The sequence below is a fragment of the Staurois parvus genome, unplaced genomic scaffold, assembly GCF_062004578.1.
Source record: "Staurois parvus isolate SC_StPar_1 unplaced genomic scaffold, SC_StPar_1.0 ptg000355l, whole genome shotgun sequence".
NCBI lineage: Eukaryota > Metazoa > Chordata > Amphibia > Anura > Ranidae > Staurois > Staurois parvus.
Window position 1 is genome coordinate 772,440 of NW_028318151.1, and position 15,244 is coordinate 787,683.

The following is a 15,244-nucleotide window of genomic DNA, read 5'->3' on the forward strand; positions in this document are numbered from 1 at the left end:
ATACAACCATCATACCCCATAATAAACTGTATATACCCTTTCTTCATTGTCACCACCCTTTACACCCTAGTTGCTACTATCACCATGCAACCTCTCTCTCCCTCACTTGGGAAGGGGGGGGGTGCACAATTTTTGTGTTGCCTGGGGCAGCACAAAACCTAAATACACCCCTGCTGATACATATACTTGTCCCAGAACAATTAGGGAAGGAAGGGTATGAATAAAAGTCCCAGAGTATTCACCTTCTAAAACAATGACAGCTTCCATATTTCTAAGCTCACAGATTCATTTTAAATGCATTATATTTCAAATTGGAAAAGGTCACTTAGCAAACTTTTGTGATGTGTGTGCCATTTCTCTCAGCTGCCTAATTTTCCCTGTGCCTGCCTGGACTGATTGTAGCTGCATGCATAATCTGTAATTATGCCTCTAATAGCTTCAGTTGCCTTCCAGTCTGGAAATATTGCCTGCATTTATTTTTTCTCCTCTTCATTGCTATTTCATTTTTCTGTTTTGTTTTACTTTCACACATTGTAATAAGTTAAAAATGAGGTTTTGTTTGATTTCTCAAACATTTAAGTACAATTTAGCATATTCACAAGCAAATGAAAATATCATTTTCATTTTTCTTTTTTTTTAAAGAAATACATTGCAAGGCTCTGTTTTTTTTTTCCAAGGAGCTGTTTGGGGATTTTATATCGGCACTTTGATTCTTATGTACAAAAGCCTATTAAATACCTATCCAAAGTGCCTGTTTTCATCTTTTTATTTTTCTGGCTCAGAGTACAAATTGAAAGGGAGAATAAAACTGTTTGTTATTAGATACACATATATATAGGAAACAAAAAGAGGGCACACTGGCCTAGTGCATTACCTTTAAAAATGAATTTATTTATAAATAGTAAAATACTCACAAGAGAAATAAAATCAAATGGAAAGCATGTCACAAAGGATGCAATGTGGTCCAAAAACCCCTGAAGGTGGTCTGGTGGGGGACTGTAGACCTCTAGATAGATGGTGTCTGATGCATTTCGAGGCCCATGCTTGCCATTTGATTTTTTAAATAAACAGTGCAGCGCTAATAAATATTATATATATAAGTATCCAGTGAATAGGTGATACAATAAATAAACTCAGTATACACCCCTAAGAGTATATATCCAAAATAATCAATAATTATATAATAGTGTCATGCGTGTAATCCCTCATAGGGAATATCTAGTGCAAAAAGTGACAAATATAATCATAAAACAATATAGTGGCAAAAATGTACAGTGCTCAAAATAAGTGAACCAATATTCAGTTGCAAAAAAGTCCAAACAATTGATAAAAATAATGCAATGCTTTGTGGTGGTCTTCCCACTACACTCTTCATGCAAAAATAGTGTGCAGTGTGCGTGATTCACACGTGCCAATCCTTTAACGGCCAAAATGCCCCCTCACCTCCTTACTTAGACCCCACAGGGCCAGCACGCTTTAAGGATCAAACGATCCTATCAGAATGGATTCCTCTCTGGGTTTCGCCTTCCACCACCAGCATCCACCAGACTAGCAGCCAGCTCCTCCCAGGGTCATAATGAAACACAAACAGAGACCCTCCATAGTGCAACCAGTTTTATTATGCGATAAACAGATAAAAATAGAGTTCCACTCACATTAGTAATGATTCAGTCCAGCTTCCTACGACATGCTATGGGTGTACTGCATGGGTAATACAACAGGGTGATCCAATATGGCCCCCACTCCGGAAATGACGTCAGTGCGTTTAACAGAAGCTCCTCCCAACGTACCGACGCCTTGCGTCACACTCAGCACGTGACTTCCTCAGGGTTAGGATTCCATGTAAGCACAGGAGGTCTTTTGAAATATTTGATTTTATTTCTCTTGTATTTTACTATTTAGAAATAAATCTATTTTTTAAAGGTAATACACTAGGCCTGTGCGCCCTCTTTTTGTTTCCCTATATACAGTTCTCTTTGGATTTCCCCAGTCAGCCTATATTTTTTTATACATAACCTTTAACCTCCCTAGCAGTCTGATTATGTCCATATTTCTGTGCTCAAAGCAGTACATTTTTTTGCATGGAAATATGTATTTTTTTTATGGTAGGCCTGTAATTTTTAGGAATAACTCATTGAAATCTGTCCGAACAAGAGTCTAGTAAACATCCCAGGTAGGATAAAACTTGAAACACAAAATCATAAATTATAATTTAATAATCATAAAAAAGAATATAATAATAACAATACAGTTAATTCAATATTATAATCAAACCAAAAACACTGAAATTGTTTTAAATGTGCATGCAACTGGTACTTTAATAAAGCGTTGTTTTTTAAAAAAGATAAAGCACTATTTTTGGCAATTTTCTTTCCACTGAGGGCACTTGCCAAGGAAAGGAAAACAGGAGATAAACAGCATAAGAGGGAGATCCCAGCAGGAGTAGGAGACGGAAAGCAGCCTGAGAGGGACCCACCACTCTTCATATGGTGCAACAAACATCAGTCCCATTGAGTGGACAAAAAGCGTTATTAGCCTGTTACAGGCTAATCTGGAGGTGAGCGCACATCTTATACTCACTAAGGAAGTCACCTGAAATTTTTTATTTGATTTGAATCACTGGGAAAAGTCACATACAGTTGCAAGAAAAAGTATGTGAACCGCTTGGGATTACATGGAGTTTTGCATGAATTGGGCATAAAATGTGCTCTGAACGTCATCTAAATCACAACAATAGAAGAACACAGTCTGCTGAACATAATACTACACAAACATTAGATGTTGCCATGGTTTAATTGCACATAACATGTAAACATTCACAGTGCAGGGAGGAAAAAGTATGTGAACCTTTGGACTTAATAAGTGGTTGACCCTCCTTTGGCAGAAATAACCTCAACCAAACGTTTCCTGTAGTTGCAGATCAGACCTGCACAACAATCTGGAGTAATTTTGGACCACTCCTCTTCACAAAACTGTTTCAGTATAGCAATATTCTTGGGATGTCTGGTGTGAATCGCTCTCTTAAGGTCATGCCACAGCATTTCAGTCGGGTTGAGGTCAGGACTCTGACTGGGCCACTCCAGAAGGCGTATTCTGTGCTGTTGCAGCCATTGTTTTGTTGAATGACTTGTATGCTTTGGGTCATTGTCCTGTTGCATCACCCATCCTCTGCGGAGCTTCAGTTGGCGGACAGATGGTCGTACGTTTTCCTGCAAAATGTCTTGATAAACTCTGGAATTCATTTTCCCATCAATGACAACAATCCGTCCAGGCCCTGAGGCAGCAAAGCAGCCCCACACCATGATGCTCCCTCCGCCATGTTTCACAGTGGGGATGAGGTTTTGATGTTGGTGTGCTGTGCTTTTTTTTCTCCACACATAGTGTTGTGTGTTCTTCCCAAACAACTCAATCTTGGTTTCATCTGTCCACAGTATATTTTGCCAGTAGTGCTGTGGAACATCCAGGTGCTCTTTTGCAAACTTCAAACGTGCTGCAATATTCTTTTTGGACAGCAATGGCTTCCTCCGTGGTGTCCTCCCATGTACTCCATTCTTGTTTAATGTTTTCCTTATTGTAGATGTGTCAACAAAAATGTTAGCATGTGCCAGAGATTTCTGTAGGTCTTTAGCTGACACTCTGGGAGTCTTCTTTACCTCATGCAGCATTCTGCGCTGTGCTTTTGCAGTCATTTTTACAGGACGACCGCGCCTAGGGAGAGTAGCAACAGTGCTAAACTTTCTCCATTTGTAGACAGTCTGTCTCACCGTAGACACATGAACATCAAGGCTTTTGGAGATACTTTTGTAACCCTTTCCAGCTTAATGCAAGTCAACAATTCTTGATCGTAGGTCTTCTGAGAGCTCTTTTCTGCGAGGCATGGTTCACATCAGACAGTGCTTCTTGAAACCAGTAAACCCAAAACAGGTGTGTGTTTTTTAAGGGCAGGACAGCTGTCAGCAACACATCCAATATCATCGCACTGATTGGAGTCAAGGTTGGCTCACTCCTGGCTCCAATTAGCTCTGGGAGAAGTCATTAAGCTAGGGCCTCACATACTTTTTCCTCCCTGCACTGTGAATGTTTACATGTTATGTGCAATTAAACCATGGCAACATCTAATGTTTGTGTAGTATTATGTTCAGCAGACTGTGTTCTTCTATTGTTATGACTTAGATGACATTCAGAGCACATTTTATGCCCAATTCATGCAAAACTCCACATAATCCCAAGGGGTTCACATACTTTTTCTTGCAACTGTATATTATTTTTTTCATTGAAGACTGAATAATTTTTATATATTTTTTGTATAATGAGCACGGGATGACATTTTGATTTCACATGATTTTCTGTTTTTCACAAGTTTAATAATATTGATTTTTTGATATATTTATTGGAAATATGTATTGATTTAATATTCAAAGAAGGAGCGCAACATATTGAAAGCAAGAATGCTACATGGACAAAATTTACAGTTTTAGTTTAACAATATATATTTTATTGTGATAAAGAAATACAAAAATATCTTAAAGAGTTGAAAAAAGATTTTTTGCTGAACAAGAGCATCAAAACAATAATATCACACATCCTCAAACCGGCTGAAGCACAAGTAGTGTCCTCCATCTCCTAACATATTAATGGTTGTATATACACGCAGTGAGCTACACAAGGCTAACACAGAAAAACACCCTCGTACAATAATATCATTCCACATGAACTATACAATAAAATCACAGGTATGGCTTCACCGTATTATTATGTTGAAAGCAGAAGGCTGCACAAACACAGATCCATATTTATTAAGGCTTGAAGTGTAGCACAGGCATACGGTCCAGTCTTATTGCTGTGTTACAACACAGTGCCATCGAGAGCAGCACTGGACTAACGGCCAGGGTCTCTATAAGCCATAACACTGTGCAATTGGCTGCAAAATACAAGTCAAACTGCAAAGAAATACATTTGTCTGCTACATTATCATGGAATTCCCAAAAGGAATTGTATTATTTTTTTAAATTACAAATTTCATATACAAAATACAACTTTATTTTACAACAGAAGCATGAAGGAAAACAGAAAACACAAGAGGAATGATGGAGTTAAAACACTGATGAACAGCCAGCATCTCATGGGAGCAGCCATTTTGTTGGCTGATCAGAATTCATGCAGTGGCCTCTCTTAAATTTAAAAGATCTGAGCTGTTGGCTTGTACTACCATGATTGCTGCTACTGCTCACTGCTAATGGTTGCTTCCATGGGCTACAGATGATATACTTTATAAAAATTGAGTGAAATGACTGGCTAGGGTTCATCCACATCTCTTCAATGTTATTTCCACATTTTACTTATGAGGTCAAACTTTTTAAATTTGTGGACCAATGAATTTTTATTGTTATGTGGGCAGAACCATTAAATAAATGTGGCAAGCATTTTTTATGAGTTTGGGGTTAGGGGAAGAAAAGCACATCTTCAGTCATAGAAAATAAGTTCTACCATGTACGCTGGGAGCCTTATGTGTATTGGGCTTCTGTTTTTCATAGAAATGTACATATGTATTGGATTAGGCCACATTGCATCCAGAAATCACCATCTCACCAAGAACCCAATGTTCTAGGAATACCATTTAGTGACAGATTTGAAAGTCCATTGGGTATTTCCATTACCTACACCTCTGGATTTTTTTTTTGTTTTGGGTCCATGTATCATATCATGTTGATGTCATTCCACCAGCACACCACTTCATCCACCAGAATCTAACCAGCTCTACTCCCAATTCCTCTTCTTACCCATGCCCCCTCTACATCAGGCATCCAATATTTGGCTTGTTCACCTGCAGCCCCTGAAAGACAGGCTACCACTCAGAAGCTGTTTTCAAAAGCTGGTCACTGTTTGATCTTACTGGCTTCTTGGAGGTGCAGGTTCATATAAGTAATGTATAGTGCTCAGCATAAATGGGTACACCCTAAAAGATTTGGCAGAAAACCTTTACTTTCCTTTCAGAATCAACATCTTCTATGGGACACTATACTACAAAATACACCCACAAATGTGGGTCATTGATTGCAGGCAAGATTTGTTAATTTGCACACACAAAATATAATTTTTCCTAACAAATCCATTCAAGACCATGTTGCAAAAATTAATACACCCCAATGAAAGTTTTAAGAGCAAAGATAACAGAAAAATCCTAATTAACAAGAATTCAACTACAGGTGAGTCTAATTATTGATTAAACAGGTGTCCATCAGGTGTTGATGATAAAAGGGTATTACTTAAAGAAAACTCCTTCCCATTTCTGTCAGCAATGGCACCACATGGAAGAGAAATGTCACAAGGCCTGAGAAATAAAATAATTTCTTTACACAAGAAAGGTGAAGGCTACAAGAAGATCAGCAAAGCTTTACTTATCAATCAGAATACTGTAGCAAAATGATAGAAAATTTTAAGAAAGATGGAACTGCAACCATCTCACAGAGACGTCCAGGCCATTCATGGATGTTAACAACTTGACAGGAGTGTCTTATGATGAGAAGGGCTGAAGAAAATCACCATGCAAGTTCACTGCAGTTAACTAAAGGAGTAGAAATCCAAACTGGAGTGATTGTTTCCCGTGACACAATATGGCATACACTGCAGAGGAATGGCATGCATGGATGTTGTCCACAAAGGAAGCCTCTCCTAAAGTCCATGCACAAAAAAGCCCACCTAGAATTTGCCAGGGTCCATGCTGAAAAAGAAGAAGACTACTGGGACTCTGTACTCTGGAGTGATGAGACCAAGATAAATGTTTTTGGAACTGATGGCTTTGAAACTGTATGGCGTCACAAAGGTGAGGAGTACAAAGAAAAATGCATGGTGCCTACAGTAAAACATGGTGGTGGCAGTATCCTTCTGTGGGGCTGCATGAGCTCTATATTGAAAGAGAAGAGGCTACCATCATTCCGTACCCTTGGTCATCACGCACTTTTCCAACATGACAATGATCCAAAACACACATCTAAGGCCACTTTTGCATTTCTGAAGAACAGGGTGAAAGTGATTCAGTGGCCAAGTATGTCTCCTGATCTCAACCAATCGAACACCTATGGGGAATTCTGAAGAGACAAGTTGAGCATCACTCTCCATCTAGCATCCAGGCTCTAAAAGAGGTCGTTCTTGAAGAATGGAAAAAGATCGATGTTGCAATATGTCGCCAACTTGTTCATTGCATGACTAGAAGACTTGGTGCTGTCCTTACAAATTATGGAGGTCATACAAAATACTTACATTTTTGAGAGGGGGATTGAAGCTCCTCTTTAAGCTGCAAATGCAGCCAGGCAGAGTTGTACACATGCCGCAGTTGAACTGCTTTGTATATCCTCTCTGTCACAATCGACAAGTAGTGTCGCTGACAAACATGACCCATTCAAGTGAGCGAAGCCACGCTGCAATTGTATGCAATGAGTAGGGTTGTGGCAAAGTGGTGCAGTGTTAAAGCATGCAGTAAGCTGTATTATAATATTTTCGTATTACAATAATGCCTTCTCACTGCTCGTCAAATACTTTTGAAAAGCCCTAATTTGTTTTAGTGACTTTATTACACGTTTGCTGTGCTTGACAACAAAACTCCAAACAGAATTAGACATGTTTTGCTATGTTTCAGTAACAAAGTATAAAACCACTTTGTACCACAGCGCAATAACCTAAATGTCTGCATTCACTATCTGACTTGTATCAGACTGACTCCAATATCATTTGTTGGAATGGTTTCATCACTCTACTTACAAACAGCAACAACTAAAACAACAAACACATAATACAAAAATGAAGGTACAGTACCTTATTCTAAAAATAATAATTAAAAGGATAATAACAATTTAAGAGCTATGCAAAAGACCTGCTTAAGCATAAAGCATAAAGTCTCTACCTATGAAAGAAAAAAAAACACAAATAAAAAAGGTGCCTTTAACAAATATGCACAAAAATTGTTCTGATTTCCAGCATTAAAATAAATCTACATGGCACTGTTAATTTCCTATATTACAGCTTGAATGCTCAATTGTCTAATGAACTAATATTAATAACACTGCTAATTTACAGCATTCAGCAATATCCTGACACAGACACTCTAGAAATAATGAGAAAACAAGCAGAAGCAATTGCTGATATGCACCTTGCATCAGAGTACAAGAGATCATTCAAACCTATGCAGTTTTGGCATTCTGAATGTGAGTATAATCCCTCCCCTACCACGGATGTACCATGTGAAGTTTGCTGCAATAATACTATTGGTAAACAGTTACACTTGTTACCAACTTGTGATAAATGTGGGGTTATATTTGTTTAATTAATGAGAATCTTGCAAGTATTCAGTGGCATACAATATAATCTTCCAGAATTAGATTTAGTAGCAAAAATTTGGAGCTGCCATATACCTTAAAGTGTAAAGGTTTCTTAGCTTTGGATACAGTGGAGAAGGGTTAGATTCTCTGTTAAGATTTTATTGCATTTTGTGTCCGTTATTATTAATATAAAACAGGAGTTATATAGTGCCAACAGTTTGCACAGTGCTTTACAAAATAAAGGGAAACGGTACAGTTACAATACAATTTGGAGGGCCCTGCTTGTGACAGCTTACAACCTAAAGGAGGGAAAAATGTTAAAAAAAAGTGTTAATTGTGAGGGATGAGCTGATGGAGAATGTAAACGTTCAGTAGTTAGGTAGAGGTGGAATAGGCTGCTTCGAAGAAAGACAATTTTAGGGGTCATCTAAAGCTGGCCATACACTGATTTTTGATTACTAAATTTCAATCATTGTGTTGCCACTTCTGCTCGACAGACGTTGATAATTTGATTGACTTCTGTTGAAGGGACATGCTGGGAAACATTCCTTGATAAGCGACTGCAATTTCAAGGTGGGGGATTCCTCCATTAGATATTAATGTAAAACACTGTCCTGTGCTCAAGTGTGGTGCTCAAAGTCAATTGACTCCATCTGTTTCTGTGCCATGCCAAACTCTTAAATGGCCACCTCACTTTGCTACCCTCTTAGGACTGGGGTAGTCCCAATAGACTGTAAAAACAAAAGAAAGAGTGCACCAGTCTGGCACATTACCTTCATACACCATTTATTGATCACATAAAAGCAAGTATTATACTCAATCCAATATGTAAACAAGCTCATAATCCAGAAACAAATACACCAGAACCGCTACACCAACTTCTTATGATGGGAAGAAACCACACAGGCCTACAATAGCTAACATTTTTCAGGGGAATCCCATCTTCTTCAGAGCCAAAAAACTCTGAGGAAGATGGAACTCCCCTTGAAACGTGTTAGACTTTGTAGACCTGTGTGGTTTCTTCGCATGATAAGAAGCTGGTACAAAAGTTCTGGTGTACATATTTCTGGATTATATTGGGGAGCTTGTTTACATGTTGGTTTATGAGTTTAATACTGGCTTTTGTTTTATCAATAAATGATGTATGAAGGTAATGCACTAGGCTGGTTTTTACAGTGAGCAGTCTATTTGGACCACCCAGGTCCTAAGAGGGTAACAAAGCATGGTGACCATTAAAGAGTTTCAGAAACAGATGGAGTCAATTGACTTTGAGCAACACACTTGAGTGCAGGAGTGTTTTACATTAATATCTAAGGGAAGAATTCCCCCTGCCTGAAAGGTGGATAGTGTAGAAGATAGCCAGAGAGATTGGGGTAGAGAGTTCCAGGCATGGCTGGGAGATGTGCTTGATGTGAGCATTGGAGTAGGTAATGAGGGGGAGAAAAACCCCCTTTATCTGTACCAGACAAGAGGTTAGGGTAAATATTCCAATGGCAAATGTCTAGGAGGGGAATTCCCCTCACTTTGAAAATTTTCTGTTGTGTCTTCCCCACTGTATCCAAAAATAACAATAAATACATTTGTCTACATACATTGTAATATATGCAGCAGTTATTTTTAGTAGAGCTTGTATTTACAAGAAGATAGCCTAATAGTCTACGCAGAACTAATGACCACACAATACAGTAATCTTTGGGCCCCACTGATATTCGATTCCAACTCACTGGCAGGTGGAACACTGAAATAGGCCAAAGAATGCCTCAATATGTAGAATACATGCACGATATTGTGGCACCCATAGGACAGTGTCTTTATATAAAAAAGTTTGCCCCATAAACAGTAATACATTAAACCACACCACACTGACCTTGTGTAACCCTTGTCAGGGGTGGGTGCTTAGCTAAGCAGTGACACTACACAAATCCAAACACGTAGGAAAGCCAGCACTCCAACTTGCAAAATGACCATTTACTTGAGTCCCAGATGTCTTTGACTGCCATGCTTTTCTCTACATTTGCCTCCATAAGCAGGCACCTGACTTTGTGCTCGAAATAGAAAAGCCCACCGCAAAAAAAAAAAAATGAATATCATTATAGTTGGAGCCTCGTATGGAGGTCTACAACCTATGTACATCCATCACTTTTTAAATTCCTCAGGGTGGATGTAAGCTACTGGGAAATTAAATGTGAATAACTAAAATTTAAGTTGTTGACATCTGTGATATAATCCCCCTAAAATCTATTTCTACGCATTGTGACCATTATAGAGTTTATAAAACCAGCTACTTCTGTTGGGATATGCCCTGGACCCCCTGACATACAGAAGTAGGTTGTCTATTTTAACGGTCATGTCAGTATGCCTAGATAACTAAATGATGGGTTATTCTATATTGTCTAAATGGTCAGTTATAATATGGAATTTGAGATTAGTCCTTCCGTGTACCCAAAAATCCACCTTATTGAAATAATGCATCAATACACTTTTACAACAGAGAAGGAAAATAAGATCTCATGACGACTACAATGGCTACATTAATTGAATAAATCATTTCAGATGTGTATTTATATACACAGACGCACACATCCACATTCACACAAGTAGTGGTTTACATTGTGATTTTCCAGTTTCCAGTTAACACTTTTACCACACTCTTTTAGAAAAGCTCACTGACTCGTTTACCCGCTGTAGGACACAAGTGGGCCAGTGCAAATCTCTGAAAATGAAGTATAGGCTGAGCATTGAGAGGACAAGGAATGATGCATCTGTAGCTTCCATCTGTAAAAAATCTGTTAGTGGTATATACAATGTTTCACTAACTGGAAATATCCTTACAAATGTCATAGAGCATAGAATGAGAAGAAGAGTTCCATCCACAGCCCTTGTATCTCAGCAGAAGGAACAACAGTCTCTATACTGTCCCCTTATCATCAAGTCTTTGTCTATTGCTTGGCCATGTTCACACTTCATGCAAATGACAGTAGTCACACAGGGCATCAGTCCGAAGAATCAGCAGCTCAAATTTGACTGATTGTTGCTGTCATTCACTGCTTGTGTCTTGCTTAGTAGATAATGTGCTGTCCCGAACAGGGAGAAGGTCATAGTGGCAGGGAATGTGGCTGTTCTTTGGAAGGTCATAGAGATCTTGGCTGGCTTTACAGTTGTTGTTGAAGATCCCTTGGACTGTATTGCCTGTAGGTTCTGTTGTAAGACAAAAAATGCAGTACTGCCATTACTAAAAATATGCAGCTAATGTACATGTAATGTTTATAAAACACTGACCATGAAGAAGCTTTACCAGTTTAAATGTAGGTTTTCCATGACAAATGCATATAGTATAATGGCCCATATATAAAATTCAGTAAAACATTGCTCAGTCATCACAGAAGACATAAGGGCATTCCAAACAACTATATCCTCCACATGCAGAAAGGTTTCTTTACTGTAAGAGCTGTGAAAATGTGTAATGGTGTAATAGTTTCCTGTGGGAACTGGTTTAGGCAGACTCAGATGATTTTTAACAACTGAACAAATTATATATGGCTACTAAAATTTACATGAAATAACATCACTGAAGGAAAAGTGACAGGGTCCTTCTGACCCTCTTATACTTGCCTTGTCAGCGATCCCTTACCACTCTTCCCTTCTCTGCAGGCAGCACTGAATTGGCTTGGTAACCTGGGGGATTGGAAACATCATGGCCTTGCACAGGGGAGACATGCCAAGCATTGTGGACAGATAGTGAGAAGGAAAGAGTAGCAGGAGAGTGCTGGTAGGGTGAATACAAGTGAATTGAGACCTTTCTAGACAGACTGGGGTTGATTTACTAAAGGCAAACAGGCTGTTCACTGTCTCTTTGCAGGACAATTTTCCCCAGAGCTTAGTAAATGAGGTGAAGCTCTGCTGACTTCTTCCATCATCCAATCACATGCAAGCAAAATTGCTTTTTTTTCATTTTTAATTATACGTAATTGGGCATTTTTTGCAAAGCGAAATCATTCATTAAGTTCAGGGGAAAATTCCCTTGCAAAGTGCAACTTTCTTTACAAAGTGAACAGCCTATTTGCCATTAGTAAATCAACCTCATTGTCACCTTGTCCTAGAACATGACAGTGTTTACTTGACCTGTAGTGTTCACTCACAAACATCAAATGAGGTATACAGCTTGCATTACATTCAACAACCAACCAGCAATTGACTTGTAATGTGACCCTAGTACAGATGTATATTATACATAATATTCTGTATGTTGTTCTGTTTCAGTAACACACATGGTACAGGCATTAAACAAATACCATGTTAATATTGTTAATATGCATACATGTTTACATGTTAAAACTTTGACATGAATGAGGTTTCCACTCCAAACAGGCTTTCCATTGAGATTGAGGCCATGGCATGCATACATAGGTGAAATAATTCACTGGACAGATCTGTAGACTCCAGGAGAAGGGCTGTGAAGGTGGCTGACAAAACGATAATCTGGCTAGTGACAGCTAAGTATGATCTTCTAGAGGGGTCTCCAAACTATGGCCCTCCAGCTGTTGAAGTATGGAGGGCCATAGTTTGGAGACCCCTGAATGGGGAAAGATGAAGGAGCAGAAAATGAAAATCACACTAAAATTGGCCTTCAACTGCTGCAGATGCAGTGGGAAGTTTGTAAATTACTGACAGAATCGGGAGCACAGCTAATGCAAACAAACTTGTCCATCATTTAGCAAAGGCTTTGCAACAGTATTTGCAAGCAGTGTGCCAGCAAACCCGGATTGCAACAGTATTGCAAACACTAATAAGGACTAATGCACACTGGATGTTTAGCAATGGTGCATGAGGCTCCAGTTATTAGGTGCTGGTGGAAGGTACAGGCACATAGTCCAGCAGGGCCGTGGACAAGGGGGTACCACCAGTCCTCCTGTATGGGACCCAGGCCAGCAGGGGGGCCCAGGCAGCTGGGTGAAACGGATGTGGGCAGGAAGGGTGAATGGGGAAACTACTGGAACCAATCCCCTGTATGGCTCTCCCTGCAGCAGCTGAAAGCTGGGTTCTTTTCCTCTCTCTCCCCCCTCCCCCCAGCTGGCTTTCAGCTGCTGCAGAGAGAAACATACAGGGGATCGGTTCCAGAAATTTACCAGCCCCTTCCACTTCTGAATGAACACAATGAGTGATCGTCACTCACTGTGTTCATTCATAACTGAAGCACAATAAACTGTGTTATTTTTTGTGGGGAGGGGGGCTATGTTAGGTTGGCTGTATGTCTCCCTGTGGTTTGGAGGGGGCTGTCAGGTTCGCAGTAAGGGGCCCCATGGTTTCTAACAGCAGCCCTGCTGTCCAGCCCCACTGTCAGCAGCCTGTCAAACTCTATGTGAAGCTAACAGCTGCCATGGCTGGAGAATGCACTGAGCGGTACTTATGTTAAGTGCAGTATGTGCCCAGCGACAAACGCAAGACTAATGAGTTCTGAGCATTCATGCCCAGGTGCATACCGCACTTAATGTAAATACCATTCCGGGCACTGTCCAGTGGCAGCAGTCAACTTCAGACAGGCTCAAGATACAATGACTATATTATGCACCCGTACCAGGGGCGGACTGACAACTCATGGGGCCCCCGAGCAATAGGGGATCATGGGACCCCTGAGTCCTTGCTCAAACTCAAAAAAGCCTATGAAAAAGGTAGCAGGGGTATCTCATGGGGCCCCCTACTGACCCCGGGCCCTCGGGCAGTGCCCGAGTTTCCAAATGGTCAGTTCGCCCCTGACCCACACCTAAACACCAGATCATCATCCACAAACGCTAAAAGCCCAGCCTGCATGCGACTCTACAGATATGTTGCTGCAGGTATAACAGTTTTCCTGTTAAAAACCTACATACACCTAATGGAACTCTGATTACTGAAGAAATACAGGACTGTTCATTTAGCAAAGTGAAAATTCAACTCAGCTCAGCCAATTAGATACAGCTGTGTTTATTTTGAATACCCAATCAAGTGCAAGGGAAATTTAGCAAATAATTGGATGATTAAAGTGAACATGAGTTCACCTTCTTCTCTAACATCAATGAACATATATGTTGTAAAGTGAATAGTTTCTACTCCAAAAGGTGGCCAGAGGCACATTTTATTTTGGTGCAGTACCACTTATGAGCAGCAGAGGGAAGAATTTTTGAAGAAAGCTGCAATTGAATATTGTATGTGTCTCGTAATCAATCTCACTGCTCTCCTTTGCAGCACAACAAATGGATAAAGCTGGACTAACACTGAAATTCAGCCTGTTTGGCAGGAAGTGACTGATTTTAGATCAGTGCATGGCCATCCTTGCTCGACAAGTGTTTAACATCATTTGTTTGACTTCTGTCAAAGGGGCCATTTTTCCTGATCAGCAGCTGCAGTCACTGATCGCTGTATCCTGACCGGGGCAAGTCCCGCTGTCAGAACACCATGTCTCATCTATGGCTAGCTTAAGTCTCTCCAGTTGGATTCAAAACTATTTTGCCTGGAGTCAAGGTCCAACGTGCTTCTGAAACATATGTTATTGTAGCTTTCTTAAGCTGGCCATACACTACTAGATTTTCTAAAGAAGGTTTGTATGAACATTCCTACAAAATGTCTCTGTACATTAGATGACTTGACAAATGATGTCCAATAGTACTGTAAAATCTCATTTGCTTTTAGCATTTTATTTTGGATCAAGAACCACATGCAATGTTAGAAATTTGTTTGTTCTAGAAAAATGTAACATCATGTGCCTTCTTATTTTCTCATCACTGTGGTAGAAAACAATCAATTTGACCCCACTAATGATTAGAAAATCCAACAAATGTTCTTAAAACAAACAATTCTAATCAAAATTCTACTAGTGTTTGGCCAGCTTTATGCTGCTCATATGCCAGTTCATTCAAGTCCATCAGTCAGCCTAAACCAGACATTGTTCCTTA

At 39.7% G+C, this 15,244-nt stretch overlaps 1 protein-coding gene across 2 annotated transcripts in view; it reads right to left on the reverse strand.

The window, feature by feature from the left end:
- Positions 1-9,351: 9,351 nt before the first annotated feature.
- The window catches only part of MEGF10 (multiple EGF like domains 10), a 200,294-nt gene continuing 194,401 nt past the window's right edge, over positions 9,352-15,244 (reverse strand). Inside the window, exon 24 of one of the 2 annotated variants that reach the window (XM_089684764.1) lies at positions 9,352-11,513. In XM_089684764.1, coding sequence (XP_089540890.1) covers positions 11,353-11,513 — 161 coding nt within the window. In that variant the 3' untranslated portion in view covers positions 9,352-11,352. The remainder of the gene's footprint in view (positions 11,514-15,244) is intronic. The other variant, XM_089684765.1, reaches the window with a different exon arrangement.